The sequence below is a fragment of the Pyrus communis genome, chromosome 6 (genome assembly GCF_963583255.1).
Source record: "Pyrus communis chromosome 6, drPyrComm1.1, whole genome shotgun sequence".
Taxonomy (NCBI): domain Eukaryota; kingdom Viridiplantae; phylum Streptophyta; class Magnoliopsida; order Rosales; family Rosaceae; genus Pyrus; species Pyrus communis.
The window spans coordinates 2,551,312-2,566,611 of NC_084808.1; the positions used below are offsets into that span (position 1 = coordinate 2,551,312).

The window sequence follows — 15,300 nt, forward strand, 5'->3', positions numbered from 1 at the left end:
TTGTGAAACAAATTCTAAAAGTGAGTGAGAGCGAGGGACAACAAAGAGAGAAGGGCTCATGGGTGTGTGAGAATTGGTATTTCACCCCTTGCCTTGAACCTTATTTATATTAATCATGATGGACTTTCTTGCCTTACAAGTAATACAAAGTCTATGGATTTGATTTCCAAATCCTATTGAGATTGATATTTAAGTTTACACAACCACATTCCCAAATAAACACAAATCACAACACACCAAAGGTTTTCCACAACATACACCCATTTTGAGCCGCCTAATTATGTATACAACTCTGACCATAAAAATTTGTATTGAAACTAGTAATCCAAGTAAGCTGAAAATAACGAGTAAAAATATGAAAACTACACTTAGAAAATACCACTAGACCGTACTGTTAGTGAAAAGATTGGATCAAGAATTTGATTCACTTCAGTAGTAACCAACGCCTCCCCATAAATAACTGAAACTTAAAAACAAGGTCGTTATAAGTGGTTACAAATTTTTTGAAAATGCCCTCTCCAGCGAGTACTAAAACCAAAACCATCAGCAAAGGGAAATTCTCAAGATTGAATACGGTATTCTGAAGGCACAGAAAACAGACCTCATCAGATCACGTGTAATGCGATTGTCCCGTTCCAACTTCCTCCGATCGTCCTATAATCTGCTTTAAGTTATTGCATTGTTAAGCACAATTCACATGGATGGCTCAGGTAAAACTGTACATGGACTCAATCAAATTCCCTACTGACCATTTGCTGCATACAAGAAATTTACCCATACCAGTCGAATGAATGCCAGTGACTAAAACATCCCAAAGCTATAGAAACTAACTGCATACCTAAAACCCGGGCAAACCACAAGGTTGTGTCAACCAAAACTAAAATCAAAACAATGACCGACTAATTCATCCTGTAGTATTGTCCACGATATTGCTTGATTCTATGTTTTACCAAAACCAAAAAGTGCGTAAGTTGCAGCAATCCTTATCTGTATCCTTGCTGTTCCTTGCCTTCAATCTCCTTCACACTCTCTACTATGTGTTGGATCTTTTTTGATAGGCTCTCATTGTGTTCTTCAATGTGCTCAAATATTAGGTCGAGATGTCTTTTATATGTTACAGCACGTTTTTTCTCTATGGCCAACTGCTGAGATAATTCCCGAATCTTGTCATGCTCATTCTGAAGGAGAAAACAAAAGGCAAATTAAAATACATAACAAGCCATATTATAATGATTCTTGAAAGTTCAAGTTGATAGCTGGATTTGAGCACGTGTCACCAGTACAAGGAATTAAATCATGGCACTAAGAATACCATCATCTGCATCTTCCAAAAAGAATATCCAGCATTCAAGAATTCAAACCCATTTTATAATTTTCACAAAAATAACACCTCCACCTTCTCATCATGATTTTCAGCATCGGTCCATTTCAACGTAACGATTTGGCGACAAAGAAGTCAAATGTGTTGGTGAGGAGAAATAACACAACTCCCACGCGTTTCGTATTAAAAGGCATACTGAAATATTCCATATTTTGGATGCATAAATCCATCCAACTAGGAAATGTTTCAATTTCAACTGCATGCTTAATAGACTAGAACCTTCTTTTAATGATCTTAGCTGGAAACCATACTCAGAAATAGAAACTGCATGATGTTCACCAGAAAACAAAAACTAATAGAAACTGCATGGTGTTCACCAAAGCAGGAATGGAGAAAGCAATTTGACGAAAAGTGAAAACCAAAAGACAACCTATACACAAGCATAGCCGACAGAAACAACGATATAACATAACTAAATATCCTAGAAAGCAAGTGCAAATCATCTCAAGTACTCATTGTGGAAATGGACAACTATGAGCTAAGTACTCACGGCATTTACATATGCAAGGATCTAACGGCATGTTGGAGAAACAAAATCACCATCTTGGGCCTTTGCACACTACCTGACTAAGTAAAGAGATGAAGAGTATTTTTCGTAGGTTGGCCTTATAGTTTCTTTCTTTTTTCGTTCTTTCATAAGAAATCAGATTTTATTACTAGACAAATTACAACACAGGAGACAACTGGACAAGGTGACAGACTAGTAGTCTATTATACTTCAGATATAAAACAAGCCATTAAAAAATAGAGTTTAATACTTCAAATATAAAACAAGATCCTATCAGTAGCAAGGACCCAGAACAACTGTTTGTCTTCTAAGAGTTTGAGGGCATGCGTTGTATAACAAACTCATCCAAAAATATTAAGAACTAAAGAACTACATTAAAAAAATTCTACCACCATGTCTGATTTTAGACGACTGTAGTGTAGATAGACACTCGCTGCAGCATGTCAAAAGAATCCTGAATAGAAACAGAATTACACTGTCTCCGGCGCAACATTAAAATACCATTGTGAATAAACATTTTGTCAAAAAAAGAAGGGAGATTAATCCGGTTCCGGATGAACATTAAACAAAAAAGCCAAAGTTGACAAGATTTGATTCTGATCTATTCCAAAAAATTCATAAACCCTGTCTATGCTTTAGACATCTCCCAATCATATTACTTCTGGCCACCTTCTAGTCATTGTAGCCTCCATATTTGTAAAATTTAATCATTATTTATAGCTTCATTACCTAGCACCCGATAGCTTACAGTACAGATGGCTGCATATCTACTAAGTGAATATGGGTTGCTAATACTGCCAACATTTAGATGCAAAAAATTGTTTGTTTAGACCTATATTTAGACAGATTATTATTATGAGAAAAGCCGTTGTCAACCTTGATATATAATACCTCCTATGTCCCTGTTTTACCAACATTAACCCTTATTAAAAGAATTGAAAAAAAACATAATCAGGGTAAACAAGCAATTAAAAATTTATTTATTTTTTAAAAGGAGCAATTAAATTTTATTTTAAGAAAATAAAAATTCTCCATAAAGTTCTCACTACTCTCTCTTCCTGTGCAATAACTATCACCACTCTCTCTTTATCTCTTTCTCCTCCTCAACAATTGCATTTGTCACATGCACAACATGTGTGAGGATGTCTAGTATGGTTTAAGTTCTGAATTTTTTTTTTTTATCTTAAGTTGCTAAAATGAACATGACCGGATACCGAATATGATTACACTATTTACTCCACTTCAAAGCCCAAACATAGTGATAGACATCTACAGTAAAATTATTGATTATACTTACGTTCTTTAGTGGTCAATAATTGATAAGTAACTCCAATGGTAATAGAAAAGTAGATATTCATAACTACAGACTGTAATATACCACGCATTATTTGTAAAAGACCTATGTGCAACTACTGAAAAAAAAAAAAAAAACCTAAGCCTATTGTACAAACTTCAAATTATAAAAACAAACCTTTCATATTTAGAAGAAGTGAATTGACCCCTTCATTTAAATCTCAAGAGATCACCAAAAGTACAAGCCTTATGCCATAAATGTCAAAAGAAAAATCAAAATTCTCTTTCGAACAGATAAGGGGTTTCTTCTCCACTGCGGGTCTTGCTGACGAGGGAAAGTTCCCAATATAAGGATCCAGGTCAGGGACTCAGGGGAAAGAAACTATAAAGAATAAAAGCACTCATACACAATGGTGTTCTTTAACTTCTTTTATACATGAATACTCACACTTCATATGGCTCTCCTGGATCATATCGATTATCATAAAGTTCATGAAAAAATTGTCTTAGATACTAATGATCGGAATAGACCTTTTCTACATATTAACAGACTTCAGAACTTTGCAAGGGATAAGAAAATTTAGACAACGTACAAAAGGCAAACAATAATGGTCAAAAAAGAAGAAAAAGTACTAACCGGATATTGATCATAAATGCAATCCCTTCGACCTTTTCCAGGTGTCAAAGGATGAGTGTGCTCCTTTACAAATTTTGTGACAACCCAGTTCCCCGAACTTACTTTCCTCACCAAAATCATTGCTCTGCAACCAACCCTGGTCTCAGCTCTTTGCCTTACAACTTTTTCACGTTTGTCAGGCATTCTATAACCCTCTTTGTTACAAACAAGTGCACGACCAATGGCAGATCCATCACGCCTTGATCGCGAGAGTTTGCTTACACGAATTATGAATCCCACACGTGTGGCATATGAATTATAAAATGCATGAGCAGCTGCTTCTGTTTCAAACTCTAGACCCTCATATGGCTCATCTGCTGGCACTACCGATACTACAGGAACTGCTTCTGGAATTATATCCCCTTGAGGAGAATCTAGATTTATTTTATCATCCAGACCCAGTTGGAATGCCCCTTCAACAGAACTACCGCCTGTTTCATTTTCATCACCAGCTCTACTAAGTTCCATCTCAGCAGAACTTCCCACCACCTCGCCATCAACATCACCATCAAGTGCAAATTCCACTGCAAAAAGAAGAAGATTTTTTATAAGTTGCCCCACACTCAAATGATGGTCAGCATAAAACGACGGTCAGCAGACACATTCGAAAAGACTTATTGATTGCAAGATATAACAAGAAAATCTGAAGAAAGTTCAGAATCTTCTGTTCATATAACAACAATAACTTCAGAAAACAACACGAGACTTGGGCAGATTAAATTTGGGGACCAATCAGACTGCAATTTCAAATTTGTGGAAGGTTCATTCTTACCATGAGCGATTCCGCAAAGTACAAACTAAAGGTAGAGATCTGGTTTGAGCGAACCCAACAGTGGGTATAAGGACAAGAAAAAAAACTCCAAAAATTAAGAGCTCCTAATTACCGATACTATTAAGCTAAATTTATCCACTCTGTCGATATTAGGTTCCCATATATCGAAAATTCATCTGAGATAAACCCCAATTGTTTGGTTGATTTCTGAAAGAACGAAAAAAGAGAAAAATAAAGTAATCTCTTTTAAATGCCAATTAGGCTACCTAAAAGCAACATGAAATCAACCGAACCAATTAACAACCAAACAAAACAAGATAAATTTAATCAAACGGTCCAAGCCATTGATTAAGAGATATGAAAATTAATCTTCTTCTCCTCTCTTCCCACAATCCCTCACTTATCAAATAAAGTCAGTGCTCTAAATTTCCTAAATACCCATGTGTTTACTCTCACGTACAAATATCCATATAATAATTAATTCAGAAGGAAAACAATCCAGAATCTAAAATCTTTTTTCACTACCATTCATAGTCACATTTTCTCAGCAACCAAACAGAAAACTAAACAAAATTTTTTAAACAAAAACCCTAAAACAATCTCATAAAAAAGGAAAAAAATTCACAATTCTTAAGATCAAATTAAATTACGAAAAAAAGAAAGAAGAAGAGACTTACTGTAAATTCGCGAACACCCTTTTGTTAGTCGATCGGGAAGGACATGGAAACGCTTTGGTTTCGAGTCTCAACGCCAGAGAGAGAGAAGGAAGGAGAGAGGGTTCAGGTTGTAAGCATGGGGCTCAATTTGATATGATGTGTCAAAAGCGGATTGGAAAGAGAAAGATATAAAAAGTCAACATTTAGCGTTAAACTGCTCTAGTATTGACACGTGGTTTGTTGGGTGGACTTTGGCCTGCAGAATCGCAGCCTTATCGTAAACCGCCCGGTCCCAAGAGGTTTGAACCCGGTTCAGTTTGGATCGTACTGTGCTCTCTCTTACTGGAAATTTGTCAGTAAAATGGCGAGAGCTGTGGTTTCTGTCGCTGTTTGCAGAGCTGCTTTGGTTCTCAAATCGTCGCCTTCCCAACCTATCTTTCTAAGGTAGTCTCTCTCTCTCTCTCTCTCTTTCTTTCTGCTACGCATATATAGTTGTTTGGTTGTTGCTGCTATCCTGAGAACCAGTTTTCTCTGCGTCCAAACACAACCCATTAAACCTCTTAATTGAATTATGAGAAAAATTTAATGGGTTCTAACAAATGTTAATTCTATCCAGCCAAACAGTCAATCTCACTGAACTCTTAAATTCTTGAAGATAATGTTTTTGGATTGTGGAAAAAATTCATATGTTTTCACCACTTTCCTGCCACATTTTCTATCTTCCAGGTCAGGTTTTCCAACCCAAGAACCAATTTTCATTGTAACAAAACACTTGCCTCTCCCAAACCCATCATGGGTTCTCCGAAATTTGAGCCACGGGTGGGTGAATTTGGTGATATCACATGGGAAACCCAAGTTCGAGAGGCACGAAATCGATCCACCAAAAAAGAAGAAGTGGCTGACCAAGAAGAGGTTGAAGCAGCATAGAGTGAGAGAGAAGCAGGAGAGAAGAGCCGCCAATAGGAAGGACCCACGTCGGCTCGGAGTTTGGAAGAAGAAAAGGCTGAAGTTTGCAAATGCTGAGGAGAGAATCAAATACAAGCTTGAAAAGGTGAGATGAATTGAACTCTTCTAGTTGTGATGTCTTTCCTATGGATGTAACCGCTTCCTTCGTTTTATGATCATGATGCAAACAGACATGGTACGGATAATGACTATGCTTTTGTGCTTAGACTACGAATATTATGTTAAGGGCTTGCAAACATAAGTGCAGTTCCACTTCGCCTCTGACCGAGCAAGTATAAATCATATTTGTTCAATGGGAAGTTTATAAAAGATATTATGAATTGGAGTGATGGTACTTGTTTTGGCTAAAGAGTGTATTCGGGTTCCTGTCAACCGCCTGCGCACAATTATTTACAGGAAAGAGTTTCTGGATGATTTACCACCCATGAGACATATTCATTGTGCCATTGATTTAGTCCCTAGATCATATCTTAATTTCCTAATCTTCAACATTATACAATGAACCCCAAGGGGCATTGCAAGCTGAATAGGCAAGTAGAAGGTAGTTTATTCTATTGATTTAGTCCTTGTGCAGTTTCTGAAAGTTTGGAGGACTTGCAGAATGCGGTGTTAATTAAAATAGATAACAGTCAACTGTAGGTTTACAATTCGGCCATTCATATGCTTGAGTACAGATATGGTTCTAGTTTGAAATTTATGCTTTGAAAGTATGGAGGACTTGCAGATATAGCTCTTTATGCGCTTGTTGCATGTCTGGATTTATATTACTCTAAACTAAAGAACTGAGAGTGAGAGGGTTAGGTAAAGTATATAATTTTTTCTTTCCAGTAGAAGTGTAATGCATATTGCGGCGTTTCTTGATTCTTAGAGTTAAGGAAACTTTATATCAACCTTAAACAATGCTCTTTCTCTTCCTTGCAGACTAAGTGCTTTTCTTAAGAAATGTTCTCTGCACAAGGACTTGCAACAAACCCTTAGTAAAGTCAAAGCTATAACAAGTGTATTTTTCAGGTTCCTAAAAGAATTTATAAAAAATGGAAAAGACAAAGCGTATCGATTGACTATTGCATGCCTTAGTTTATTATATTGAAATATATGCTCTCACATATATGCCTTAGTTTTATTTTCTTTTATCTACCTAGTCTTTAATTTTTGTGACTTTTTTTTTTCTTTCTGTTCAGGCTAGAATAAAGGAAGCTTTGCTGATCGAAAGACTTAAGAGGTATGAAATTCCAAACGTCCAGGGTCCTGATGTACAACCAGATGACCTGACAGGCGAGGAGCGTTTTTATATGAAGAAAATGGCTCAAAAGAAGTCTAATTATGCACCAATTGGAAAACGAAAAATTTTTGGAGGTGTTAATTCTTAACATGCATATGCATTGGAAAAAACATGAAACCGTCAAGGTGATTTGCGAGCCATGCAAACCTGGCCAAGTACATGAATATGCCCAGGAAATCGCTAAACTGAGTGGTGGGAATCCAATTCAAATAGTTGGAGATGACACCATAGTATTCTATCGAGGAAAGAACCATGTCATTCCAAAAGTTGTGTCACCCATAAATACTTTGTCCAAGAAAAAGGTGATTTTTCAAGCTTCGTCTATTCAGTTTCTTTTGTTTCTTTTGTATAACTGTTTATAATTTTAAACTCAAATTTATTGCATTTTCCATATTAGTTTGAAATATGAGGCGTGATCCATTGTTACTAGGTAATGCAGTTTCACATCTTCCAGTTCCGCAATTGTTTTGTTGTCATACAAGTACCTGAAAAAGAGTATCTAATCCATATAGTCAACAGACAGTTACCTATTGCAGTCACTTCCACATCAATTTCTCTCTTACTTTATTTTTTGTCTGCTCATTTAGATTTGTTTTTTTTGTTTTTTTTTTTTTTTATCTTTCATTGGAATATTCAATATTGCAGCACGTAAAACTTGTCAAGTATCAATTAACTTAATTGTGGTCATTTCAGTATATCCTTCATTAATTTTAGTTATTAAAGACTGTCGGAAATGAACCATATCTTGTGGCCAGCTAGAGGTCTGTCGACTCACGGCCTGCAGGTATGTCTTGCCTGGCCTGTTGATTGGACCCATGTCTGGGCCTGTTGATTACCTTGTCCAGATGAAGTTTCTGATCTAGCTTGAACCAAGATTGCAGAAACTTTACAGTCCAACCATGAAACTTTTCACTGGAAAACATGATTTAAGGTACTTCAACAAAAAGTTCTCTTTGAAAATGATAATTAGTTTGTTCAGCAGCTTTGACAAGCAGGTAGAGGGTATGTTGCTTTACGAACATCTTGTCTTGTAATGGAGCTTGAAACTAGAGTGGTGATCTCTCAATATTGAGTCTGTTTTCCCCTGTTTACAGGCACTGGAAAAGTTTAAGTACGAGCAATCCCTCGAGACAGTGCGGCACTTCATTGCTGTTGCAGATAAGGAACTGGAGCTCTATTACCGACATTTTGCAGTTTATGGTGACCCAAATGACAGAAATCCCATTTCAATATTGGATAGTCCAACAAACGAGACCAGGGAATCAGGGAAACTAAAAATACTTGAAAGGCAAAATGTAGATTCCACTAGTGATTTCTTTTCTGCGAGTCTTTCAGAGATAGAAGCAGATTCCTCAAACTCGGAACTATCAGAAAGTGAGGATTCTGAAGATGACAACTTGTCAATAAATGAATCAGATTCTAAAGATGACAGCATATTTGATTCCGAAAACAAAACAGGATCTTCGAAGAGGAAAAAGAGCACGTCAGCGTTGGATATTAGGTATGGGAGAATAGACCGTAGATGAGAAAATTTGATCTGAACCTTAATTCCAGTTTACATTTTGTTTTCCTTTCCCCTCACCATTGGAGCAGTAAGGTAAGGTCCCTGGTACTCTGACTCATTGTGCATTTTGGTTAGGGAGATGTGGATTATTTATTGGCACTTTTGTGTATAATGGATTCCTCTTTGGTGTATATATATATTTTGAAAGATAGGGAGGCATACTTGAAAGATTTTTCATATTTTTTGGTCAAAGTATTTGTGAAAAATAAATGTAATTATTTAAGCATCAGAAAATTAATTGCAGAAAGAAAATTTAGTTTTCCATCCATGAAGAAGAAGAAGAAGAAGAAGAGAGTTTAAAAGGTTGATGAAGGTTGATGAAGAGAGAGAAAATATCATTTTATATTAAATTTTATTCTTTTATTAGTTGAAGGACAATTGATGTAGGAAGAAGAGCTTTAATGAAAAGAATTTAGATCATGAGTATTTTAACCAAAAACCACTCTTACAATTACAAAGGCATATATATGATACTGGAAAATATCAAAAATTATTATTTTTTTTTAATTTTTTGCAAAATAAAAATTAATACACATTGATAAAATAAAATAATAATTACAAAGTACATAGAATTTACAGATTCTTAAAAATTTATTTTACAATAAATTTTCAGGTAAAGTTAAGAATAAGCACAAATGTATACCTTACACCAGAATAGAGTACTTTGATACTTTGATTCTTGAAGGTGTCAAATGACAAATAGCAAGTAGGTTGTGTTAGCTAAATTAAGTAACTGTTTTTTCATGATGCTTAGAGATTCCAGTTGTGTGTGAGAAAACTTTCCAGAGTTAATAATCAACTGATGAACTTACGACTCCCTAGCTTTGATTTGCGCCTCATAAATCAAATTTGAGATAACTTCCATCACATGCACTAGACTATGAAACATATATTCCATTTGAACAAGAACTGAGATCGTAGTGGAATGAATAAGTTTCAACCAAATTTTATGATCCATAAAGATGATGCCATCACAAAACACTTCAGAAGCTTCTACACAGACCACAGCTCTTCAGAACGAAGAGGCATGTAAATACAATTGCAATTTGTCTGAAAATGCACAGCCGTAACAAAACATAATTTGACATGCATTGATCAATAAAAAAAAAGTGGCTTAATCGTTTGTCTTGAAAGGTTTTGGGGTAGTGCTGAAATGTGGATTACTGGGAATATTCATAGAAAAGTTACACTAAAGTTTGAAACCGAGCAAGTACATTAAAAGTGAAAACAACATTAAAAACTTAAAACAAACTCAGAAATCACACACAATCATTTATCCATTTCACTAGTCAAGAGCACAAAAAGACACTTTCCCTTATCCAAATTTTCTTCAACTAATATACTCACATAGTGGAAAGATGAATGTAAAAGTCACAATAAAAAATATATACCAAAATTCTAGAAGAACTCAGAAATCAAAGCTTAAAAATGCAAAAGCATCAAAATAATTTAAAATCGGTTTATAATAAGTGATTTTATTATTTTATTATTTTATGATTATATCGCATAAGAAAACGCAAAGTGTATAGTCAAATTTATAAAATAAAACGTAAATACCTATTTCCTTAGACAGAGAAAAGTATGGAAATCTATAATGATAGATTTCAAGATATAATTGGATAATCTCAATCCCTATTGATAGATGATAGATGTAGGAAGTTTCTCGAATGATAAACTTCAAATGAAATGACAATTCCAATCAGACTAGAAAATTGCTCTTCTAAAAGGGAATGTACCCTTTTGACTCCCAAAGAAGCATAATGCATAAATAGAATCCTTTATGCATACACATAAAGGTGATTTACGTATTTCATATTGTATGAAAAATGTTGATATGAGTTGTACCAAGATCAGTACAAGACGATATCAGTGCAAGCCCAGGATCAAAACCATGACAACTGTCAAGTGAGTCCTCAAGTATTTAAGAAATACTAAAGGATAGATTCCTCAAGAATGAGGAAGAATTAGAGTAACACAATGGAAGCCTAAATGTATCAGATTATGAATCTAATATTGTATCCATCATTGGATATCTCTTCAATATGCATGAAGACATAATAGGATATCTCTTTATTACGACTAAAGAGATATTTTGGTGGATACATTATAAGTAATGACGTTAGTGTGTTCCATCATGCATGCAAAATATATCGCCATATAGAAGCTTACAACAATATTGTTTGGATGGGAAAGTTCATTTATGAACTCTCCTTTCAGTTCGAACTAGAAAGTGTCTCTAGTGTACCCACACTACGACACTAATGGGGCAATAGCTCAAGCCAGGAATCAAGGTCTCATCAAGATCCTAACTCAAATGAGAGATTGAACCACATGATTGAGAATCATGTATAATGGTGACGTCGTTATTCTTAAGGTTGCTTCTATGGATAACATATAGATAACCATTGTCTAGGCCTACTACTCAACCACTTTTGAAATGATTTCAGAAGAGGTATCATCACTGATGACGAAGTTGATTGGCTCTAGTGCAAGTGGGAGATTGTTGGAAATGTGCCCTCAAGCCAATTATATGATGATACTTTATGGACATTTCACATATTAAACTAATCTAGTTTAATATAAAGGGCAAAGATTATTGTTTAGAGCCATCTTATATAAACGCTATATGCTTAAATGATAAGTCCAAGAAATATGTAATTGGGAGAATGTGACCTAAAGAAGTTAGATTCATGAGATCATTCTCTTTCGTATACATATCCTAAACGTTCTTGATCGTAGGATTGCCAATTGGGTATTGACAGTCCGTTAAGATCAGTACGTGTTATGTCTTCTGTTAGAGAGATTGACTGGTCTTGAGTCATTGGTGTAACTGACACCAAGACAAGCATGTAGGTGCTCAATAGAGAATGAGTCCATTGAACGTGATCAACAAGGAGTTCTCATACTCATGTCACATGAGAACTCATGGTTGAGATAATGCAAATTAGTCCTTTGACCTAAGACATCATAGTTGTCATATGGTTAGGTCTTTGATCTTTGACTATGTCAAAGTTACTCCGTCAAAGGGTGTCCACAACATAGTTGGGGTTAAGCCACTTAGCCATGGAGGCAAGTGAATGCACAACAAAGGATCTCTAACCTTCAAACCATTTGAGCGAGAATTCTCTATGATATGATTAAGAATCTATGGCCAAAGTATGAATGAGATTTAGGAAGTCGTTCCAAATCACATTCAAGGTAATCATATAAGTAAGAGAATCACATTGGATAGTAGACATGAATAAACTATCAAACCAAACAATGTGGTCCAGAATATTGTATTAGAGAAAGACCATATTGCATTGTAATCCTAAACTGAATAGGTTCTCCACCTCTTCTGATTAGTTTGGCTAGCCATGACATACTGCTAGGTGTCACTCATGGTTTGTAGAAGCCCTAAAAGTGTATAATCACTAAAGGGAGAATTGAAAGTAAGTTTCAATTCACAATCGATTTGAAGAGTTCTAATCGCCCACTGCCTCGCTAAAAGGAACCTAATGGATTGTACACCGTGTAAGGTAGAGATTGAAGAAACAACGGAGATGAGTAAAGATAATTAAATGGTTTAATTATTTATAGCTAGGATTAATTAATAATTAATCAACCGAATAAGTTCGTTATAGCTTTTGAGTAATTAGTGGACCTTAAGGCCCATTGGGCTTAGAACCATCAAGGCCGTTAACTTAAGTTGTATAACAACTTAATGACTAACGACTCAAAAGGGCCCAAATAGCCCAAAGCCTTTAGAAGGCTGGCCATATCATGAATGAAAGTTTTTGGTTATTTTTGTCACTTAAGTGAAGTGACTATACAAAGGACTTTATAGCCAAAGCTTCTGAGTGTTCTCTCTTGAGGAAATTGGAGAGAACAACAGCTCTCTTTTTCTCTCTAGGACGGCCCCCTTGGAGGGGATTTACTATTATCAATCCTCCTCAAAGGTCACTCATCTCTTCTTCAAGTCCCTCCTTAGTGTGGAAACTTAAAGGTTCCCTTTCTTGGGAACTTGGAGAATCCATTCAACCATCCTCCTTCAAGAAATCCATGGAGCTAAGAAGTAAGGAATGAAGGCCCTCTCTTGGTTGATTAGCCTTTTCCAATGCAAAGAGGTGCTTCAAAGGTATAAAAGTTTCTTAACTCTTTTCTTTAAGATTTGAGTTGAGTCTATGTTCACCACAACTACTAGGCCTTGAATTTCATGGGTAAAATTTTGTTTTTGAGTGCATACAAGTATGATTCCGCCTTTAATTGTTAATTGCATGCATAGATATTGCTCAAATGAACTTGTTTTCACAAATTTTTCCTTCACCATCACCCCATTCCACCCATTATTCTTCCTATACATATAATGTGCAATCTCCGAGGCTACCAAACAATTACCAGAAATTAGCTTTCCCGGTATAAAAGCACTTTGCGAGGGTGAAATAATTTCCAGAAGAATAACTTTCTATCGGTTAGTGAGAACCTTGGAGCAAATCTTATAAATCACATTACAAAGACTAATCGACCTAAGTTGAATTTTCTTTGGGATTAATTTTCTTTGGAATCAAAGTGACATGGGTATAATTGATTTTCCTAAGCATATGACTTGATGAAAGAATATGCCTTACCCCATCACACACATCTTGGCCGACAGTCTCCCAACGCTTATGATAAAAACCAGTGACATATTGTCAGGTCTTGGAGCTTTAGTCGGATGCATTTGAAACAACGCTTCTTTAATTTAGTCATTCGAAACCTGCCGAATAAGCTCTTGATTCATCTCTACCGAAACTTTTGGAGTCACAACCTGCATAATTTCCAACACATCCGTCACACCCTAAGAGTCAAACAACTTTGAGAAATAATCTACAATCATTGCTTCCATACCCCTCTTGTCTTCATGCCATACCCCCACCTCATCATATAACCCCAGCAAAGCATTCCTATGTTTTCTTTGATTAGCCTTCTGGTGAAAAAATTTTGTATTTTGATCCCTAAGCTTTAACCAATTTTCCTTTGACCTTTGTCTCCAAAACGCTTCTTCCTATGCCAGTAAGGATTGTAACTGAGTGTTTAATTCATGCCATTGTGCGATAGTTGTTTCGGTAAAGGGCCTTCCAAATTATGCATTCAACTTGTCCTCCGTTTTTTAGATCTTCCCCGAAATTGAATGCTTTGTTGTTTTTGCCCAATTAGCCAACTGTAGTCTTGCCGCCTTAATTTTCTCCGCGACTTGAAACATTGGGGACCCCTGAACCTCCGTTGTTCACCCTTGTTGTACCGTAACTGCACAACCCTTGTCTACCGACCACCCTTCCTCATATCGAAAGGATTTTTTGAATCTAGCTTGGTTCTTTGGCATCCATTCTACCATTATAAGTATATGGTCTGATGAGTTTGGTTTCAAATGAAAAACTCAAAACCCAGGAAACATATCCATCCACTTCTGCGTTGCTACAACTCTGTCTAGTCTTACTTTGATTCCCCCACACCTAGTAGTGACCCAAGTAAATTTATTCCCTACATACCATAAATCTTGTAACTAGCAGCTTGTTAGGGCTTTTGGAAACCTTTCCATTTGATGTTCACTTCGTATATCACCTCCTTCCTGTTCCTCGGCACACAAAATCTCATTGAAGTCCCCCATACAACACCACGGCAGCTCCGAATTGTCACTCAACCTTTGAAGCAAACTCTAAGATTTATGTTTATCCGTCTTTGCCGGAAAACCATAAAAGAAAGTAAGTCTCCAATGATTGTCATCTCCTATTCCTCCAACCTCCAAATCAATATGATTTGACGAATATGATCTTAGTGAAAGATTCACCTCATCACTCCACATCGTACATAAACCCCCGGACCTTCCTGAACTTAGAACTGTAAACACAAAATCAAATTTCAACTGTGATTTTAACCTCTCCATACGCTCATTCAAGCTTTTTGTTTCATGTAGAAAAATCACCATGGGATCTTTAAAGAGAACAAGTCTCTTAAGCGCCCGAATTGCTCGAAGGTTCCCAAGCCCCTAGTAATTCCAACTAATACAACTCATTGGACTCGGCGAGGCTGATCTTCATCAGCTTCCGCCGCCATGAAACTCATTAAAATAGAAAAAGCACACTTCTTTGGGACCAGGAGTAACCCCCTCTCTTCTTTCTCACACTGTCCTCTTTTTCCCAACTCCGAGGGGAGAAAATGTCGGGTTTTTGGCTATCTAGTTTTG

The 15,300-nt window shown here is 36.1% G+C and overlaps 1 protein-coding gene and 1 pseudogene across 1 annotated transcript; one reads left to right on the forward strand and one right to left on the reverse strand.

Moving 5' to 3' along the window:
* Positions 1-652: 652 nt before the first annotated feature.
* LOC137738010 (protein FAR1-RELATED SEQUENCE 5-like) lies at positions 653-5,432 on the reverse strand. The gene is made up of 3 exons (XM_068477609.1): positions 5,308-5,432; positions 3,820-4,382; positions 653-1,178 (listed from the first exon to the last, which is right to left on the reverse strand). Coding segments are annotated over exons 1-3 (759 nt in total). The 5' UTR covers positions 5,309-5,432; the 3' UTR covers positions 653-983.
* Positions 5,433-5,638: 206 nt separating this feature from the next.
* Positions 5,639-9,323, forward strand: LOC137738014 (uncharacterized CRM domain-containing protein At3g25440, chloroplastic-like; annotated as a pseudogene).
* The last annotated feature ends 5,977 nt before the right edge of the window (positions 9,324-15,300 follow it).